The following is an 18,758-nucleotide window of genomic DNA, read 5'->3' as shown; positions in this document are numbered from 1 at the left end:
AAAAAGATCCATCTATTTATTTCTTTATGCATCTGTTTATTAACTCTGCTTTGAAATGTTGTCAGTGACCAAATATTTATTACATTTCTTTATTTTTCATTGACTTCAACACTCTCTTGGGAGGTAATTTTCCAGATACACTCAAGGTCAGATGTTTGTTTTCTTCCAGTCCCCCACATTTCCTGTGTGGAATTGTCTCCATCACATCACACTGTAGTCTACACACTGGGAAATCTTCTGTGAAATAAACTGTAGGAATTCAAGAGCAAACGTGTCTTGCCAATTAGTACTAATCAGACAAAAAAAAACATTTGACCAGACAAGAGAATACATCATCCCTTATGTAGCTCACATAATGCTGATTTAGCCGAATTTTGCTTAATGTCTGTTAAGTTTCCAGCAGTGCTATCATGATCCCCTATGGACACTAACATATCTTGTCAAGAGAATGTCTGTTTGCACTCTATTACCACAGCAGGGTTAGTCTCAGAGAATGATCAAACTCAGAGGGGATGAGGCAATGTTATCATTTAATGATTGTAGACAATTGTAGATTGTGTAGATGTCCTCTGGAATTACATTTTATCAATACAATGGATACATGGATTAATTTTCACTACTCCAATGTGATATGAAAGTTTGGGAACCTGGTGATCGTTATTTTATTTTTCTCACTATGCTATGGGTCCACACAAGAAATATGTTGATATCCTTAATGGATCCTTAACCTGTGGGCACAATATCCAATCTTTTTTTAAAAACATAAGTAGGAAAAACCTCTTTCAGTTTAGTTCAGTTTCTGCTATGAAAATCTTGTGGCACTAACATTTTTAAAAATAATAGTTTATTTTAGGCTCCATCCTTTATCACAGCGTTTGGCTTCTCGCCCCGCCCATCACAACTTTCAAAAGCAGCCGCTGTAATAATCTGTAATACTAACACCCAGTAATATGTATTTAATTTCCTGTGACAAAAGAGCTGGGCAAATCACCTTAGACCTAAATTTCACAGAAAGTTATTCTCTTTTCCTAACTACATGGATTGAGAAAACGCCAAAAGGAACAATTAGGCAACTTGGGGCCCCCTTGTGGATGTTCGAGGTTAACTTGAGTGATTTCAGCACACGTTTGCGCACGCGCACAAAAGAGAGTCTAGCGTCCGCTTGAAAGGCCCATGCGATAATGGTGAACTCGTGTTTCTGGTGAGATACCAGCTCTGCATTTGTGACAAATATTAACCAAATTACGGGTTCGTAGTGTATACCTATAACGTTTAACCATCAACAGACTCAAGAGATCGACATTTGGCGAAGTTGAAGACCACTGAACGGAGTTTTTTTGGAAGCCATTACGACTAGGCCCTGAGTCTAGGTAGGTTACTGTGTTCGTGTGTGTTAGCTCGCTGTTGTGGCACTCTGATCTAGCAACGTTAGCTAACAAATTATATCTATTTTTGTCTTATAAGCGAATTCAGCTGGTGGTTTATTCGATTTGGTTGTTAGGATTTGTACTACATATGACGTTTAGTCGATGTTTATTTAATGTGCATGTACTCAAGCCATTCCTAGATTTTTCTTTGCTAGATAACGTTATTGTTTGTTTCTTGAGCAGTCGGTAGGCGCAAACCTCCGATAGCTATGTGGCTAGCAAGCGTTAACTGCATCCGCCCTCCAGAGCGATATTCGTAACATCAACATAGAGTCGCGCTAGTTAGCTAGCGATAGCCTCCTTATGAAACACACGTCTGTTTTGCTTTCCTCCTAATTGCAAGTTACCTTAGGCTACATTTTGTGAAAACTTAAGTTTGATCTTGTCTGTGTTGTTAGCTATTGAAGTTGTTTTTTGCTGTTTGGCTAGCTATTATTTACGCAGATATATGCTATAGGACAGCCAGTATAGCTTGATTGCGTAAGCAGGGAACCAATGCAGCTAGATAACTAGCACGTTTCCGGAATCAACAGCCTGTAATGGTCAATCTTAACATATATTTCGCTTGCCCAACGACCCATAAAAAAATTCAAATATAAGGTTTAAGAGGGATTTGGGCGTTTAATAACTTCACAAACTCACACCCAACGAGGCTGAAATAACGAATTGGGTAACTCATAATTCCTCCGTTGGTATATTGCTGGCTATTAGGTTAGCTAACGTTAGGTGATATTTTCATTTCAAGCTCCTGGGCTAAAACACGTGTTTTGCAAATTGGTTGTGGATGATATTTAATCTCCTAAAACCCCCTTTAAGTAGACGGTGTCATTGTAGTAGAAGGGTGCCTTCTGCGTTTTCCAATGTTAAACCAATCCTTTAAATCAAGCATTTCTTCAATGTTGTCCCGCGTTAATTCATAATTTTATCCTCACACAGCACAGCACCACACCATAATGGCAGACGACTTTGATATTGAGGCCATGCTGGAAGCTCCTTATAAGAAGGTGAGTGTAATGGTGTGAGATCAGTAGATTCAATGTTGCTGTATCGTTATGCTGACTGCTGAACTTCCTCTTGTTTCCAAGTTGCCTGTGTAACATTAGAAACGTGATTTGTTTGTTTTAATTGTGTGTGATTTTTTTTTTTTTCTTTAGATATTTTCAAATTCAGATTCGTCAATAAATGCCCATCTATCTCTCTTTGTAGACTTGCCTAACGATATCTCACCTCTACTCCCATGAATTCCAGTGTGAACTGTCAAAAAATGAAGGTAGTAATTGCCCAATGTATTGCTGTACTGTGGTACCCTTGGTTAAAATTCTTTGGTCTGTGACGGACCAAAAGCAACTTTTGGTATCTACCAGTTGATCGCAATGGATGCAAAGAGAATATTTAGGCCTATGTCGGAAGGCATCCTTTTGAGTCTTTGCATGGAGCCCTTGTTTGTAAGACAATTGAACAGGAGATTCCTGTTAGTACAACGATTGTAAAACCTTAGCCTCTGGATACCTGAAATTCTTTTCTTTTTTTAAATCCAGTGCTTGCACGCCATTTGCTAGAAAATAAGGTGATTTAATTTTGTAGGTGTTCTTGCACATGAAAATGTTTTGTCTTTCAAGACACAGAGGAGGCAGGAGGAGTGGTTCGCCAGTCATCCCTACTCTACCATCCATCCAGTTAGCTTGTTAGAGTTGGACACAACTGTTGTCTTCTTTCCACTGGACTATTTTCAGTTCTACAATGGTTTATCTGTAGAATTTACTGTTGCATGCTCATATGCTCCCCAATCCCCATCCCCTGTTTAACACTGTAAAGGGTGCATAACTTGTCTATGAGCACTGGAAACTGTTAGTTTATTGTGTTTTTTTGTGGTATTCCTGTCAAGTGTAAGGTCTACATTTGATAATATAGAAAGCTTTCCAGTATTTTCCTTCTTCGTGAAGCTCATTAAATAAAATAAATCACAAAAAAAAAAAGAAAAAAGAAACTTGATGGCCTTCGGAGTCAACGTTACTAAGCCGTGTGAATCCCTGTTTGCTTCAGGGGCGAGATGTGTGACAGAGGTGGCATCCAGCGAAAATGGGGGAAGACCTCTGAGATGGAATCCAGCACAGGAAGTTCGCTTAGTGGCTGACCGCTAGCATGGCCACTTTGGGTCTTAGGGAAACATAGCCCCGGTACTGGAAAGGGGGCAGACTGAATATAAAGAGTCACTAAACCATTCAGCCATTTCTGAAATTCACAGCTTATTCATGTTATCTTTGCCCTTTGGATGTGTGAATACACTGTTGTGTTGTAAAACATGCTTTAAAATTAACTAAAAGAGAAAAAAAAAAGTCAAGGAAGCAGGACATGGCAGCCAAAGTGGTTTTAGACGACTCTTCTGTAGAAGTCCCACACACAAAAAGCTTGTATGAATCCATCTTAATTAATTGATTATATTATATTCTCTTTTGTTCCCCAACCACCCACCTTTATCCATACGACTTGAAATGTTACGCCGTCCTCTTCATGATGTTCTTCTGTCGACCCTGCTTAGGATGACATCAAATCTGTTAGCACCAATGGCCACGAGGAACGCAGCAAAAAGTAAGTACTATGGGGGAGACCTGAATACTAGCATTTTAATTTAACATGGTGGAATAATTTACATTTTTCTCCAACCAAATCTTTCTGTACACTTAGTGTAAATATACTGATGATCTGTCAACTTTTATTTGTTGTTGAACTGGTCATATGATGCATACATGACATTTGTAAGTGGTAAAAGCATCTGAGTGAATTCATTTCCCCTCATGAAGGAAGAAAAAGAGCCGGAGCCGCAGCAAGAGCCGGGAAAAGGAACGCAAGAAGAGCAAGAGCCGGGATCGGGAAAGGAAGCGGAGTCATGAGCGCGACAGAGAACGCAAACGTAGCCGTAGCAAGGAACGCCGTAGCAAGGATCACAAACGCAGCCGCTCTCGAAGCAGAGAGCGCGGAGGCCGCTACCGGGCCCCGTTGTAAGTGTGAACCACGCGGCTCATTCCCGTCCATCTCTGCGCATGCGCAGATTAGTGGTGTTATCTGTGTGCATATAGACCTTGAATTTCTGCTGTTGGAATTGAGTGCTGTTTTTTAAAGCTTTGGTCAAGACGTGTTTACATGTGAAGGTCATTCTGTGTGTGTGTGTGTGTGTGTGTGTGTGGAGGGGAAGGGGGGTTGGGAATGTAATATGATATTGACAGGATTCATTTTACAGGCAAGTTGTAATATGTGTATCTTTCTGTTCTAGAGATGGGATGTTTGTCTCTTGCAGGAGTGTAACATTGCCAAGAACGCAGAAGAGAAGCCCCCAGCATTGGGAGGGGATTGGGGTTTAACTGTTAGTGTTTGGTAGTGGTGATTGTACTGAGCTACATGCTGAGATGAACCTTGTTTTTAAATCACAGTTCTGGACCGAAATTGAACGGTGGTTCCAGGGGGAAGGCTGGCCCACCACCTGGCATCAAACTAAGGTTTCTATGAAACTATTCTTGTTGTTTGTGTGGGTTGTGGCTTGCTCAGTGTATGGCAGCTGTACAACTGAGGGCATAAAGGCTAATTGTTGTCTATCTCTCTCACAGCCGTAAGCAAAGATCCAGGAGCAAAAGCCCTTTCCGGAAAGACAAGAGCCCTGTGAGGTACGTCTGCAACACTATTTCTTACGCGTCCGCTGCTTTCTGTCTGAGGCTTCATTGTTTTCTAGGGCTTGGTGCAGAAATGGCTGAGGTTTCCTTTGTCAGTAGTTGTTTATTCTTATTCAGACTGAATAAAACCAAATAAATCCACGTTATCTCTGCACCCACAGACAGCCGATTGATAACCTGACTCCAGAGGAGAGAGATGCTCGGACAGTGTTCTGCATGCAGCTGGCTGCCCGAATCCGCCCCCGAGATCTGGAGGAGTTCTTCTCAGCTGTGGGCAAAGTGAGTGTGTGCTCAAATTTTGTTTTTGTATGAGGGTTGGTATTGTACCCCTTGTAGAGCTTGGGAAGGGTGTCAAAGGTTTTCAAAGGTCCTTTTAGACTAGTGCACCTCAGCCAAGTAATTTGTGTTTAAAGAAAGCTCTTGTGATTTTTTTTTTTTTTTTTGATAAACATCTTTATGGTTTGATTGACATGAATGGTGACTAGTTTTATTCCACTAAATATTGATTTACAAATAGGACATTTTACATTAAAAGAGCTAATATTTTCTTCCCTGTTTTAAGGTTCGAGACGTGAGGATGATATCAGACAGAAACTCCAGAAGGTCTAAAGGCATCGCCTACGTGGAGTTTGTGGACGTGACTTCTGTGCCTTTGGCCATCGGTCTGTCCGGGCAGAGGCTACTGGGGGTGCCCATCATTGTTCAGGCATCACAGGTAACGGGAGACAGGAGACACAAATTACATTACTGTCTTTTGTTGGACATGCGCCTTTATCAAGTCTTTCTCTTTCACATGCTCAGGCTGAGAAGAACAGAGCTGCAGCCATGGCCAACAACCTCCAGAAGGGCACCGCTGGACCCATGCGCCTCTATGTGGGCTCACTCCACTTCAACATCACAGAGGACATGCTCCGAGGCATCTTTGAGCCTTTCGGCAGGGTAAAGGCCACATCGGTCATGTTTTACATTTGTTGCATCACTTTGGTTTAACTGGAGATTGGTCTGATTGGTGGGTTGACATTTCTTTTCTAGATTGAGAGCATTCAGCTTATGATGGACAGTGAGACAGGCAGATCTAAAGGATACGGCTTTATCACGGTGAGTTCCAGTAGTCTGGTTGAAGAGAAGTACTTCTAGTTATTAGTGTATACATTTTTTTTCCCTAATTTACCAAGTGTGCTATGTAACAACTTTGTATTTTAGTGATGGTAATTTGCAAGTGTACAGATGTCAAATCTTATTCCTTTCTCACAATAAGCTATTTTATAATTGAATTTATTTGAAAGCTTTTTGTCATTGTATTTGCATACAATGAAATTTGGAATGTATCTAAAACATGGTATTTGTATGTACAGCACAGTCATTTAAATAAGTTTGTCTTTGTGTCTGTACCAGTTTGCTGACGCAGAGTGTGCTAAGAAAGCCTTGGAGCAGCTGAACGGTTTTGAGCTGGCCGGTCGACCCATGAAAGTGGGACACGTCACCGAACGCACAGACGCCTCCTCTGCCAGCTCCTTCCTCGACAACGACGAGCTGGAGCGCACAGGCATCGACCTCGGCACCACCGGGCGCTTGCAGCTCATGGCCAGACTGGCAGAAGGTGCTTTGGGATTTCCATGTTTAATAAATATTAAGGCAAAAAGATGACCAGTCTCCTCTAATTCCACTACACAGGACGACCTTGTGTAAAAAATGTGTTTTGGAATAGTGAAGGCATGTTGTAGACACAGCATAGATAACTCACAAGTTTTGCAAGTTTTTATTATGCAAGGTTTACAAAGATATCACTACGACCAAAAAAAACAATGTTTAGTTTTTCCTAAGTGAGGGGTATTTTGAGACTAATGTGGTTGGTGCATCTCTCCTTAGGCACAGGCCTACAGATTCCCCCGGCTGCACAGCAGGCTCTACAGATGAGCGGGTCAATACAGATGGGAGCCGTGGCTGCAGTCACTGGTCAGTACCTGCCCTGTTCATGTTCAGCTGACTTGATCATAGTGGTCTCTGTTCTTCAATTATGTGCGTAGTGGACCATCCATGGGCTGGTGTTTTTTGTATTGCTAGGATTTGGAAGCGTAGCTGGCACCCAAACACCTTCAAATAAACTGTTGTGTCCCAAGCAATGTGTTTAGCGATTTGGTGCTGGTCTGCCTCTGCTGAAGTCTTGAGGCATCTGAGATTTAACTCCTCTATCTTTAGTCTTTGCTACTCTCACACACCCTGAAGTTATTTAGGCTATGGCCTGTTAAAACAGAGCATAGTTTTTGACTGGAGAAAATGTAATGTCTTTGTGGAAGCCTGTCTTAATTTTCCTCCTCTACTTGAATGAACTTTTTGGATTAACCTTTGAAAATCAAGATTCATTTTGCGAAGACAGGCATAGATCATTGTCTTGTTGCCTCTTTAAGAATAGAGTTTGTAGGACATGCTCAAGTATGCAGCAGTAGCATTCGCCAAAACAAGGTCATCCTTGGAACGTCTTTCTTAGATTAGTTGGTGTATATAATCCACATACTCCTCTGGGGTTGGATCCGAGGTTATATCTTTGGAATGCTATTGGTTTTCTCTGAAAATTTCAGAGGAAAACTATTGAGTGTTAAACAGTCTTATAATCCATTTTAACCACTGAGCTTTGTAGGCCTGTGGTAACTAAATGTAAGTTGTACATCTGGTTTGAACCAAAACACCAACTGTTAATATTGATCTCCTGTTTTAAACTCTCCTTCTAGCGGCCATGAACCCTGGCCTTAACCTCAACCTCAACTTACCCAGCATGAGCTCAAACCAGGCTCTCAACCTTCCCTCCCAGCCCATCGCCACACACTGCTTCCAGCTGTCCAACATGTTCAACCCTCAGTCGTAAGTATAATTATCTCCGATGAATCTGGGTGAATTACAACTGCTCCCTCTTAAGTTAATTTTGTTGGAAAGGAACGAGGGTGGCTCGGTCATTGGCTTTCCTGATTGGATTCATTTTTGTTTCTCATGTAGGGAGAACAACCCTGGCTGGGATATTGAGATTCAGGACGATGTCATAGAAGAGTGCAACAAACACGGCGGAGTCGTTCACATATATGTAGACAAAAATTCAGCTCAAGTACGTATATGGTTCATGTGGTCATTTAAATGCCCCACTGTGAACAAGTACATTAAAAGGAGATTCTCTCTTGTTTTAGGGTAACGTGTACGTAAAATGCCCAACCATCCCTGGAGCAATGGCAGCAGTAAACGCGTTACATGGACGATATTTTGCAGGTGAGTGTTGCTGAATTCTTTCTGGCTCTGGTATTAAATGACATTACTTAATTCATCATCACGCATGTGTCATTTATACCAAATACCTTGTATGCTGTCCAGGTGTTTTCTCCACAAATAATATTGATAGATGGTGTATATGTGCTGTATTTGACCGCTTATCCATACTTTGTGTTTTCTGTTCCTACAGGAAAAATGATTACAGCAGCATATGTTCCTCTCCCCACGTACCACAACCTCTTCCCCGACTCGGTCACCGCCACGCAGCTACTCATGCCCACTCGCCGATGATCTGCTGTGTCTGGATCTTAAGACATGCGTACACAGATCTCAATATGTTGGACACTCTCTCTCTTTTCCTTCTCCCTGCTCTTTTTAACACTTTCAGGCTAGTCTGTGATCATTGTTTCTGTACCGCAAAGTCATGACACATTGTTATGTCAGTGTTATGTATTGTCTTTTTAATTTTTGTTTCAGTTGATGTTTTTTTTGTTCGCAAAGAGCCTTTTTTTTCACATTACAGGTATGTGGATTATTGTTTTCTTTTTTGTACATTTTAGGCTCAGACAGTGTGGCAGTGTTCAGACTCAAGCCCAGTCAGTATATTGTTTGAACAGTGGAATTCAAATGGCCAGTTTTACTTTTCGGTAATTTAACTTTCCACATGACTATGGGAGCAATGATTCTGATTGGCTTGTACATCCCTCAAGGACGTTTTGAACTGGACGGCTAGGCACAACACCACGATATTTTGAAACCCCTTTTTGATTGAGACTGCAGTTTTAGATGAACATCAGCACATTCAGTTTTTTAGGCTCTATGAGCTGTGGGAAACTACGTGACCCAGAATTCCTTTTATGTTGACTTGGAAACCATTTGATATAGAAGTATCTGTTTTCTAAATCAAGATTTGATTTTGTAAAGCCCTTGACAAAAATTGATTTCAAATAAAGTCATAGTGCTGTGATTCCCCTTGGTCTATTTCTTTTAGAATATAAGTAATACAACTTTAAAATGAATACCTATTTTTAATAACACAGTGTTTGTGGAAAACAGGTCTTTATTACAAGGCGGTTTCACAAGTAGGAGAACTCAGACATTTTTTATATTTGGGTATTTTGCTGGAAAATAACACAACATTCCACCTATGAAACAAATAACCACTCTAACAGTCAATATATTAAACCAATACAGTTCTTTCAACATTAATATGGTCATGAAAGTATGGTTGCATATCTGGTTTACAGTGCAGTATCTCACACATCTAACATCAAAGAAAATGAAGGAATGGAAAGAAAGGTCAGAAAGCTGTGGAGAGAAGTTTCAGTCTTGTTTTTAACAAGTGTATAAGTAGACAATGTACATTTAAGTGTCTGGATGAAACTAATCGCACCGTAGGTGTGATTTGTAATCCTTTCTACATTTGCGGTAAATCGAATGCATGAGTATTAGTAAAGAAACTGCTCTGCTTTACCTCAAACTTCTCTACCCATTTTATCATAGGTGTGACAACAGCCAGTTAGGGATATTCCACTTCTCTGTATCTAACAACAGTGTCTTATAAGGTTTTAAGCCTTATCAAGCAATGGCTCAACCAAGCTTGCTAATGAAATCTGTATGGCGTGTGTGGTGGAATCTGGCAGATCATAAACACTCAGTTTAAAAGAATGTTTAACGAAGGCTTGCCTTTCTGTGCCGCAAATTGTGCAATTCTTGTTTGTACTTCAGCAGTCAGTATCTAGTTCCTTAAAGGTTCGCTTACAAAGGTCAATGTCTTCTGTTCAGTGCTCTAAAAATAACCATGCTGGGTGTCGCAGGAGCTTTGTTTATTTCATAGTTTGCACATTTTGGGAAAATATTTGTTACATTCACACATTTTGAGTGTTTTGTGGAGGGTGTGAAAAAGAAAATTTGATCATTAATAGATTCACTTACTTAAAAAAAACACTATAGTGTTACTTCACTCACCACAAAAAAGAACATTTAAAGTTCAATTCCATACAACCCATGTGAATATCATATATTTATTACTGGCAGAGGGATAACTTTGGCATATTTTCACATGACTGGATTATTAAAGTGAATCACTATAATAGTGATGTCATCCCTGTACATTCGTGCCAGGTCTTGGGGCAAACTCAGCATTTTGGCCAGACGCCTGGGATCCACAGAACCAAACCCATCACTGCCCAGAGCATGTCGGATCAGGTGTGTGACCGAATTCTCATCTTCCAGCGCTGAAAGGGCCCTGCTCTTCCTTTCCTGGAGGAGTCGCTGCATTTGTCCAAGTGTGAAGCTCACTGCCGTCAGGGGCTTCTGCCAGTTGAGACTGGACAGGTGTTCTCCAATGACCTGCACCACCGTTTGCCTGTGCATCAGCTCCCACAAGCCATCTGTTGCCAGGATGAGGAACTTGTCCTGCGGCCGCAGTTTGTGGTGCGTCACCTCGGGCTCAGCAATTAGGTAAGGCGGCGTGTAGTAGTTGGACGGCACCATTTTGGCAAACTCGTTCCCTGACAGGATGTCCGGCCGGGCCTCTGACATGCGGTTGAGGAGCTCACTGCTCCACTTGAACTTGATGTCCCCAAAAGCTCTGAAGGGCAGGAGGTGGCCCAGCAGCCTGTCATGCTTCACCACCGTCTTCCTCTCCAGGCTCGGATGCTCAGAGAGCACTCGCTGCATTTCATCAGGATTCTGGGCGTTGTGGTCGTTGGTGATGGTGAGCGCCGACCAGCTGCCATCCGCCTCCTGGACTCCCAATACGCCCCTGCTGTCACCTAGGTTGGCCACATGGAGATCGTCCCCGTCTACGTGAGCCACGCAAGCCGTGCACCCTGACAGTGCCACCCTGAGCGGGGTGCAGAGGGAGAGGGGATCCCCGAAGTGCACCTGGGCCTCCAGAGAGATGTCATTGTCCAGCCTCTTGAAGGCATTGGTCAAGGCGGTCGGAATGTCCTCATCATTGGTGTCCTCATGCAGGTCAATGTGCTCCTGCCAGTAGGTGCGGAGGCTGTTAAAGTAGAGCTTGCCGGCATCCATGCTGACGTAGTCGTTAAGGTGCTTGTGCCACTGAAGCATGGGCATGACCGGCCTGTCGTTCTCCACTGCCTCCTCAATGTCCAGGAGAGTCTGTAGTGGGAGCAGGGACACTGCTATGTAGTAGAAAAGACGCTCACTCACTGCCTGAGCACAGGCAGAGCCAGCATGGCCATCGAACACCCCGAAGAGCATCCCCCTGCTCTGCAGACACGTGGCTGCACTCCGCCTGTCCTCGCTGGGGGAGTTGGATGCCAGGATGTTGCTCTCTAACCCAACAACTGACCCCCCAGATCGCCCTTCATACCCGGTCACTCTGAAGCTGTATTCATTGGCTTTTAAAATATGATTGACCTGAGAGGAGGCCATCTGATTGGGGGAGCTGTTAGATCTGTATTTCCTCTTTGAATGAACAGTTGATGCTGGATAATTGCCATTTGTCAGGTCCATAGATTGATCAAAAGAATGACATAGCCTTACTTTTAGCATTAAGCAGCCATAATTTGCAGTTTTCCAGTTGATGACAGACATGTGTTGTCTGACCCGCTGGATACAAGGGGATGTCAACATCTTACTGAGAGTGGAAGTAACTGCACCATACATCTGGAAGCACACACAAAACGTCACACAAGTCTCTCAGTGACATCTACTGTATCCTAATAGGAAATATTAGCTGATCTTACAAACAGGCATTTGTATTGCTAACGTTTATTGTGTAAGCTCTCATCTAACAGTAGGGAGTGGGTAAGGTAGAATACATAAGCAAAGGGTCCGTTGATTTTCGTTATTCAATAATAGTTTACAATTTAAATACTATGGCTAAAACTGGCGTAACAAATATCAAGCCCGGATCTAACTGTATGTTGTGGGCCACAAGGTTTTCTGGAGGGTCAGTGGGGGTTGTAGTAATAGCATAGGTAATTTAATTTATCTTTATGTGGGATTTTTTTTTAACTTTTAATTCAGAATGTCAATTCTGAAATCAATTCTATAACTAGATTGATGTATCTCTGCCCAGTGCAACGGTGGCCAGCAGGTAACTCTGTCGTGAGAGAATGTCATTCCTCGACCATTTTGAGACGTGCAAACTAACTTGATTATCTCTCGTGGGCTTGATTATCTTTCGTATTGCTCTCTGATCTTATGGGCACACCCGCACCCCACCCCGGACCCCCTGTAGAGCTGGACCAGGTCTACATTTTCCACTGACACAGTTACAAGCGTTAGGCCCGTGATGGCCAATCTGACCCGACAGGGTTGCAAAGTCAACGTTCGCAAAATAGGGGAAATATGTAATTAATATACACTAGGCTAGTCAGTTTATACGATTATGTAACATTTTGTGGAGGAGAGATTTTAAAGGGTAAAATAACAATACACTTACCAGAGGCAGGAACTGTCTCACGAAGTCGCTAAAAGATCGAGCTGTCCAGCATTTCTTGAAGACAGCGGTTTACATTTTAACTTGCGCACTTCCTCCACATGAAAATGCATCTGTTGCTGGAGCGCACATTGACTTTGAGAGGGGACATCTGGTTTAAACGGGAATAGCCACTGTACAGGCTGTAGACCAGTCAATTCGTATAGCCAGGTTTCAGATTCAACAAATGTGTGAAAGTAACCAATGGTTTGTAAACAACTGATTACATCTTAATTCTGATGCTGATAAACCAGCTATAGACAGGGGGGAAATAATTGATCTGACTATTTCTTATATTAAGCTATATTTCCGCGTTAGTAATTACAATAGTAGTACAATTTATAATTATCGTGTAATTTGTAACAGAAATCGCGATACAATAAATTATTATTATTGTTACTATAGAGCAAAATTGGTGGCGAATTGGTGGAATCGCACGCTTTAGCCCGTGTCTCATTGGCTCATACAACGCATTTCCGGTGGCATTGAACGACGTACACCAATAGTTTTGTGCTCTTTCATTGGGGCACTTCAATACCACGCCCATAACTGCTAGAGGAACCAATAAGGTTTCTCGCGTTTAGTTTACCACCTTGGAGGTATGACCTAACTTGTGTAAGCATTGCTGGCTGGTGATTACGAGTGCAGTGTGGTATTTTGATCACGAGAAAGTGTATAATCCAGGCAAAATACTGCGCGTGCTAGGTAATTTGACGAGATTATTCTATTTAACAAATTTACAACAAGGCGATAGTTAGCTTCTATCGCGTGTGTGTATCCTGCTGTCTTTTGGTACCGAGGGCATCCAGGCTCAAAGGGAAAGATGATAAGCACAACTGTAACGAGGAAACTCCTGGGGTCCATGTGTGGCTTTCAGACCCCTAGGTTGACTTATGCTCAAAGTGCTGCCACTGCCATTCTTCGAGACAAAGGTACGTTTATCTGTTAATCGTTTTGATGGCCACATTCAGTTGCCTTGTCCTAATCTTCTGATGACGCAGTGTAATTTAGGTAAGATTCTACTGTGAAGCTGGCGTTAGCTAGCTATTGTTAGCCAAGTAACTTTACCCAGGCTGATGGCTAATAAAATATAATGTATTGTTGTGTTTATTTTGTCAGCTTATATATTGTCTCACAATTTTCAAAGAGACAACTTGCCGTGGAGATAGTAGCCTACTGTCAGTGAACGTTATCATGTATTTTTGGCAGAAATAATCAAAAGTAGAGAACTGGAAAAGGAAGAGTTACGGCCACTGTACATGGACTTCCAGGCAACTACACCCATGGTAAGTAACAACCACAACAACAACAACAACAACAACGAATTTCATGTCACCTACAATATCGCTGTCTCCTAGGGGCCATATAGCGCCACTGAATGTTTTAGCCTGAGCTCAGCACTGCAAGGATTTCGAAGATGCCATGTCATGGTTACGAAGGCGGAATTACTGACATAATTTCCTCTCATTGTTAAAATTTGGGTCTGCAGGACCCAAGAGTACTGGATGCAATGCTCCCTTACCAAGTGAACTACTATGGCAACCCTCATTCCAGAACTCATGCCTATGGCTGGGAGAGTGAGAGTGGCATGGAAAAAGCTAGAAAGGTAATCTGCCCAAATTTACTTCAAAATAATACATTAAGTTTAGTTTCAGTATTGCTAATAAAGAACCTAAGATGACTGACCTAAGAATGTGAAAATGTTCAGTTTCGCAAAATATCTACATATATATCCTTGCAATAGTGTTTATAAACAACTCACTGTTGTTTGTTTTAACTTCCAGCAAGTTGCAGATCTTATTGCTGCTGATCCTAGAGAGATCATTTTTACAAGTGGTGCCACTGAGTCCAACAATATGGCAATCAAAGTAAGTATTCAGTGTTCTGTTCAGATTAGGATTACAGTGACAGTTAGACCGTGGGATTTGGAAAGGCCTTGCAGAAAGGCTCAAGAGAATAAAGGATAAAATAGTTTGATACGTACACAACTTTAGCATTCTTTACAAGTAGTGAGTGTGTATTTTATTGGCATATTTGCGATATCTAAATCCAATCCTGAGTATTTTTCAATAGTGAAAGATAATAGCCCACAATATTTTTCTTTAATATATAATAATGATCAATACTTAAAATCCTGTGTAAATAATTTCTGTCATCTATACCCTTTTTCAGGGAGTTGCCCGATTTTACAAAGCCAAGAAGAAGCACATCATCACCACACAGACTGAGCATAAATGTGTACTAGACTCCTGCCGTGTTCTGGAGACTGAGGGTTTTGATGTCACCTACCTACCCGTGAAAACCACGGGACTCATCGACCTCCAGGTCAGTTACGTGACTAATACACACTGTCTTGTGAACTAAAAAGTAATAATCTTTGACAGAAACTTTGAAAGATTATGTTCATGTCACATATGATACGCATGACAAATGTATGCTAGTGATCAGGAAGAAGTCTTTGAATACCTCAGAAATGAATGATAAATAGTGAGGCTGAGGTAAATTCCACATTCTGGCTGATTTGGCATTGTGAAAGAAAATCTTAATTCATTATCCTTAAATCACTACCCAGGAAATCAGCCAAGGAAGTTCAAAAGTTCAGTGTTTACATTCCGTGTCATTGAACTTGGCTCTCACACAGTTGCTCCTTGAGTGGGTAGTTTTGTTGTTGTTGAATAGTTTGCTCTTCTTGCCTAAAGTGAATTAAATTGTAATACTGTGGTCCTGTCTTTCAGATGTTAGAAGAAGCTATTAGGCCAGACACAGGCCTAGTGTCTATTATGACAATCAACAATGAGATTGGAGTCAAGCAGCCCATGAAGGAAATAGGTATTTCTATAAAATCGTTTGTTCCATACATTTGCTGCCATTTACTTTCAGTTTCCTTCTTGTAATCACTAGTTTCTAATCACTATGTTTCCCTAAAACTCTCAGGTCAGCTGTGTCGTTCCAAGAATGTCTTCCTCCATACGGATGCTGCTCAGGCCTTCGGCAAGATCCCCATTGACGTCGCTGACTGGAAGGTGGATCTGATGTCAATTAGTGGACATAAAATATATGGCCCTAAAGGTACGCCATTCAGGCTTTACGGCATTGAGGAAGTGTGTACTCTTCTAAAATATGTTGGTTTACATTTTCATTTTCATTGTCATTAATTATGCCATCACACATGACGTGAGAAGGTGAAGATGAGCATTACTGTGAAATGGTCTCTCAGGTGTTGGGGCTCTGTATGTGCGGAGGAGGCCGAGGGTGCGAATGGAGCCTTTGCAGAATGGTGGTGGTCAGGAGAGGGGTCTTCGCTCGGGCACGGTACCCACACCGCTGGCAGTGGGACTGGGAGCAGCCTGTGAGATTGCCCAACTGGATATGGAGGTAACATTACATGCCATACATTACATTTAAATTTAACCCAAGGTAAACCCACAAATACAAGGTGCAAGTACAAGGTGCTAGCAATGGCTTTGTTCCTGGTTCAATGTCTGGAGACTATGCATACTAATACAATGTTGTTTTGGATAAAGCTACACTGGAAAAAATATCTTGTAAATAAACACATGGAATAACAGCAGCACAGTTAAAGTATATTTTTGTTTGCTTGGTTTGTTTTGCTAGGTCTTTTATTTGTAGAACATTGGTCACACTGGCATTGGAAATGAACACAAATTCTATAGTGTGGTCTACAGGGGTATAATACTGAGAGAATATTGATAGTATCTCTCTGTTCAGAGCAAAATATTCTAATCGGAGCATTATTGAGATTGGGCATTTTCACTTTCATCTGGAAACTATGGTGTTGAATAACTATGCTGTAGTGATCTAGTGTAAACCTCTGCTTACAGTATGATCACAAACGGGTGACCATGCTAGCCAATCGCCTGATTCAAAAGATCATGTCAGATCTCCCAGATGTCTTCCTGAATGGTGACCCAGACCAAGGGTACGCAGGTGAGTGGCCTCTAGAACAGACACTGGCACTGGAAGAATTAAATCATATGTACACTGACTTTTGCTTAGTTAAATACATTCTTACTGTTATCCACAGGATGTGTCAATCTCTCATTCGCATACGTGGAGGGAGAGAGCTTGCTAATGGCTCTAAAGGACGTAGCACTTTCATCTGGAAGGTGTGTAAAGTCTTTAGATGTTGCAGAATATGCTGTTGGATGTGAAATGATGTGGGTAGCATGCATTTGTTTTTCCATTCATTGGGACCTGTGTTTTCTTAGTGCCTGCACCTCTGCCTCCCTGGAACCCTCCTACGTTCTAAGGGCAATCGGAGCCGATGAGGACTTGGCCCACTCTTCGATCAGGTGCATTTCTAGGCATTTTAGCATACACTTAATTTCTGAGGAATTAATAGTAAAGTGATTTTAAAACATTGCTTGAGCTCATTGAAAGTTAAAACTAATTTGATTTAAGCCAAATAAACTGGCTTCACCAGTTGGCTTACAGTAGCCAGTGACTTTCGGACATGGATTGTTTAAAGAGTTTTGATGAAAGTACTGAAAAATTTTCATTTTGTCACATACCAGGTGTTCTGTAACAAATATGTTGCAAAGCAGATGGCAAGCACTTTTTTCTTTCTAATCTGTCAATGTAAATATTACTTATAGGTTTGGAATTGGCCGTTTCACCACAGAGGATGAAGTGGACTACACAGCAGAGAAGTGTATTCACCAGGTCAAACGGCTAAGGGAAATGAGGTACATCAGACATACCCTCCCTCTGTCCATTGGCATTTTTTTATTATTTAAATTACACTCCCAAAACTATTGGACATAATCACTATTTGCAATAACTCTATAGAATATGACCTGTTTAATCAGTCACACTTTACATTTGGTGCGGTATCAATTCTCATTTCACTCATGCTCTGCTTTTTTTTATCTTATTTTTGTCTGAGTAGCCCTTTATGGGAGATGGTGCAGGAGGGCATTGATCTGAAGAGCATCAAGTGGACGCAGCATTAAGCCAGCCGCATAGGAGAGCAAGCTGAGGATGGAGCCTTGTGAATACTTATTTGTATAGTTGTGGCCTGACTGGGACTCCTTTCTCAAAGAAACACGCACAAATACGTTACTTATTTTGGGAAAATGAGTTTGTTTATACTGGCAGACCTTAGTCTGTTTCTTTGCATTTATATAAATTTGGTCAAAGCGAATTGTCTGACTGTGTGTGAATGGACAGTTTTCTGAAATGGCTTGGGTATGTGGTAAGTGGTTTTGGTTTTAGCACGGACTACATTCCAAAGACAATTGGTTAATTCACTTAAGGTTTGTGTTACTTCGTATGCAACCAGATTGAACGTTTTCACAAGTCATCTAGACATTGTATACACACATGAGCACTCACTGTTGACAAGCATCATGACAATAACACTTTCCATAACATAACACATTCTCAGAGATACACTGTGGTTTGATGAAAGTAATTACTTGACATTGGCTTTTTGTTCAGTTCCATTGGATTCCCAACCAGGGAGACAATCCACAGTTAGCATACTGCCAGTATCTCAACTCATCTTCTCTCTGTAGTTTATCTTAAATGAATTATTTATATATATATATTTTTTGTCGTGTGTGTGTATATATATATATATAATCATTACCCATTTTCAAGTTTTGACAGCTTAGTTTAAGAACAGTTATACAAAGAGATACACAGTTAAAGCTTATTTACTTCTCAGTGTCAAGTAGGATAGAACTTGTATACACACATGTATACATTTGAAAACAGGTACTTAAACAATTCACTGAAACCAAAAGCTCAGATACAAACCGCTATGCTTAGATAACATTTTCTTTTACATTTTAGATCACCATTTTCAAATCATATTGTGTTAAACTGTATTAAAGGCAACCACCATACACTTGTAAGCATTTAGCCTACCATGTAAACACGTCTCTCAATTCTCCAGTAAAACTACAGTACGTCAATAAATCTGGTTTAGTG

The 18,758-nt window shown here is 41.3% G+C and overlaps 3 protein-coding genes across 8 annotated transcripts; 2 read left to right on the top strand and 1 right to left on the bottom strand.

Annotated features, from left to right (window-relative positions):
• Nucleotides 1-1,087: 1,087 nt before the first annotated feature.
• On the top strand, nucleotides 1,088-9,314 carry rbm39a (RNA binding motif protein 39a). 6 transcript variants are annotated; one of them, XM_042707773.1, is made up of 17 exons: nucleotides 1,088-1,201; nucleotides 1,287-1,370; nucleotides 2,369-2,431; nucleotides 3,967-4,016; nucleotides 4,229-4,426; nucleotides 4,856-4,921; nucleotides 5,030-5,086; nucleotides 5,254-5,371; nucleotides 5,655-5,807; nucleotides 5,894-6,031; nucleotides 6,125-6,190; nucleotides 6,488-6,692; nucleotides 6,962-7,048; nucleotides 7,822-7,951; nucleotides 8,084-8,189; nucleotides 8,269-8,347; nucleotides 8,538-9,314. In XM_042707773.1, exons 3-17 carry the CDS (start codon nucleotides 2,381-2,383, stop codon nucleotides 8,636-8,638), a joined length of 1,605 nt encoding a protein of 534 aa, XP_042563707.1. In that variant the 5' UTR covers nucleotides 1,088-1,201; nucleotides 1,287-1,370; nucleotides 2,369-2,380; the 3' UTR covers nucleotides 8,639-9,314. The 6 variants fall into 6 exon arrangements, with proteins under 6 accessions (XP_042563707.1, XP_031423278.1, XP_031423280.1 ...); XM_031567418.2 differs by having other exon boundaries at nucleotides 1,089-1,201; nucleotides 2,364-2,431; XM_031567420.1 differs by adding an exon at nucleotides 2,634-2,697 and having other exon boundaries at nucleotides 1,133-1,370; nucleotides 2,364-2,431.
• Nucleotides 9,315-9,389: 75 nt separating this feature from the next.
• Nucleotides 9,390-13,257, bottom strand: si:ch211-15p9.2 (uncharacterized protein LOC562650 homolog). The gene is made up of 2 exons (XM_012841179.3): nucleotides 12,768-13,257; nucleotides 9,390-11,986 (listed from the first exon to the last, which is right to left on the bottom strand). The coding sequence occupies exon 2, from the start codon at nucleotides 11,984-11,986 to the stop codon at nucleotides 10,406-10,408; it is 1,581 nt and encodes a 526-aa protein (XP_012696633.2). The 5' UTR covers nucleotides 12,768-13,257; the 3' UTR covers nucleotides 9,390-10,405.
• A 134-nt stretch (nucleotides 13,258-13,391) lies between these two features.
• nfs1 (NFS1 cysteine desulfurase) lies at nucleotides 13,392-18,746 on the top strand. Its single transcript, XM_012841168.3, has 13 exons — nucleotides 13,392-13,735; nucleotides 14,013-14,089; nucleotides 14,293-14,409; nucleotides 14,588-14,671; nucleotides 14,976-15,128; nucleotides 15,539-15,632; nucleotides 15,738-15,872; nucleotides 16,021-16,178; nucleotides 16,646-16,751; nucleotides 16,849-16,930; nucleotides 17,033-17,116; nucleotides 17,420-17,509; nucleotides 17,713-18,746. The coding sequence occupies exons 1-13, from the start codon at nucleotides 13,627-13,629 to the stop codon at nucleotides 17,774-17,776; spliced, it is 1,353 nt and encodes a 450-aa protein (XP_012696622.2). The 5' UTR covers nucleotides 13,392-13,626; the 3' UTR covers nucleotides 17,777-18,746.
• Nucleotides 18,747-18,758: the final 12 nt, after the last annotated feature.

Source organism: Clupea harengus, chromosome 5 (assembly GCF_900700415.2).
Source record: "Clupea harengus chromosome 5, Ch_v2.0.2, whole genome shotgun sequence".
In the NCBI taxonomy this organism is placed as follows: domain Eukaryota; kingdom Metazoa; phylum Chordata; class Actinopteri; order Clupeiformes; family Clupeidae; genus Clupea; species Clupea harengus.
The sequence above is the reverse complement of the archived record's forward strand: the minus strand, read 5'-3'. Positions and strand labels throughout refer to the sequence as shown.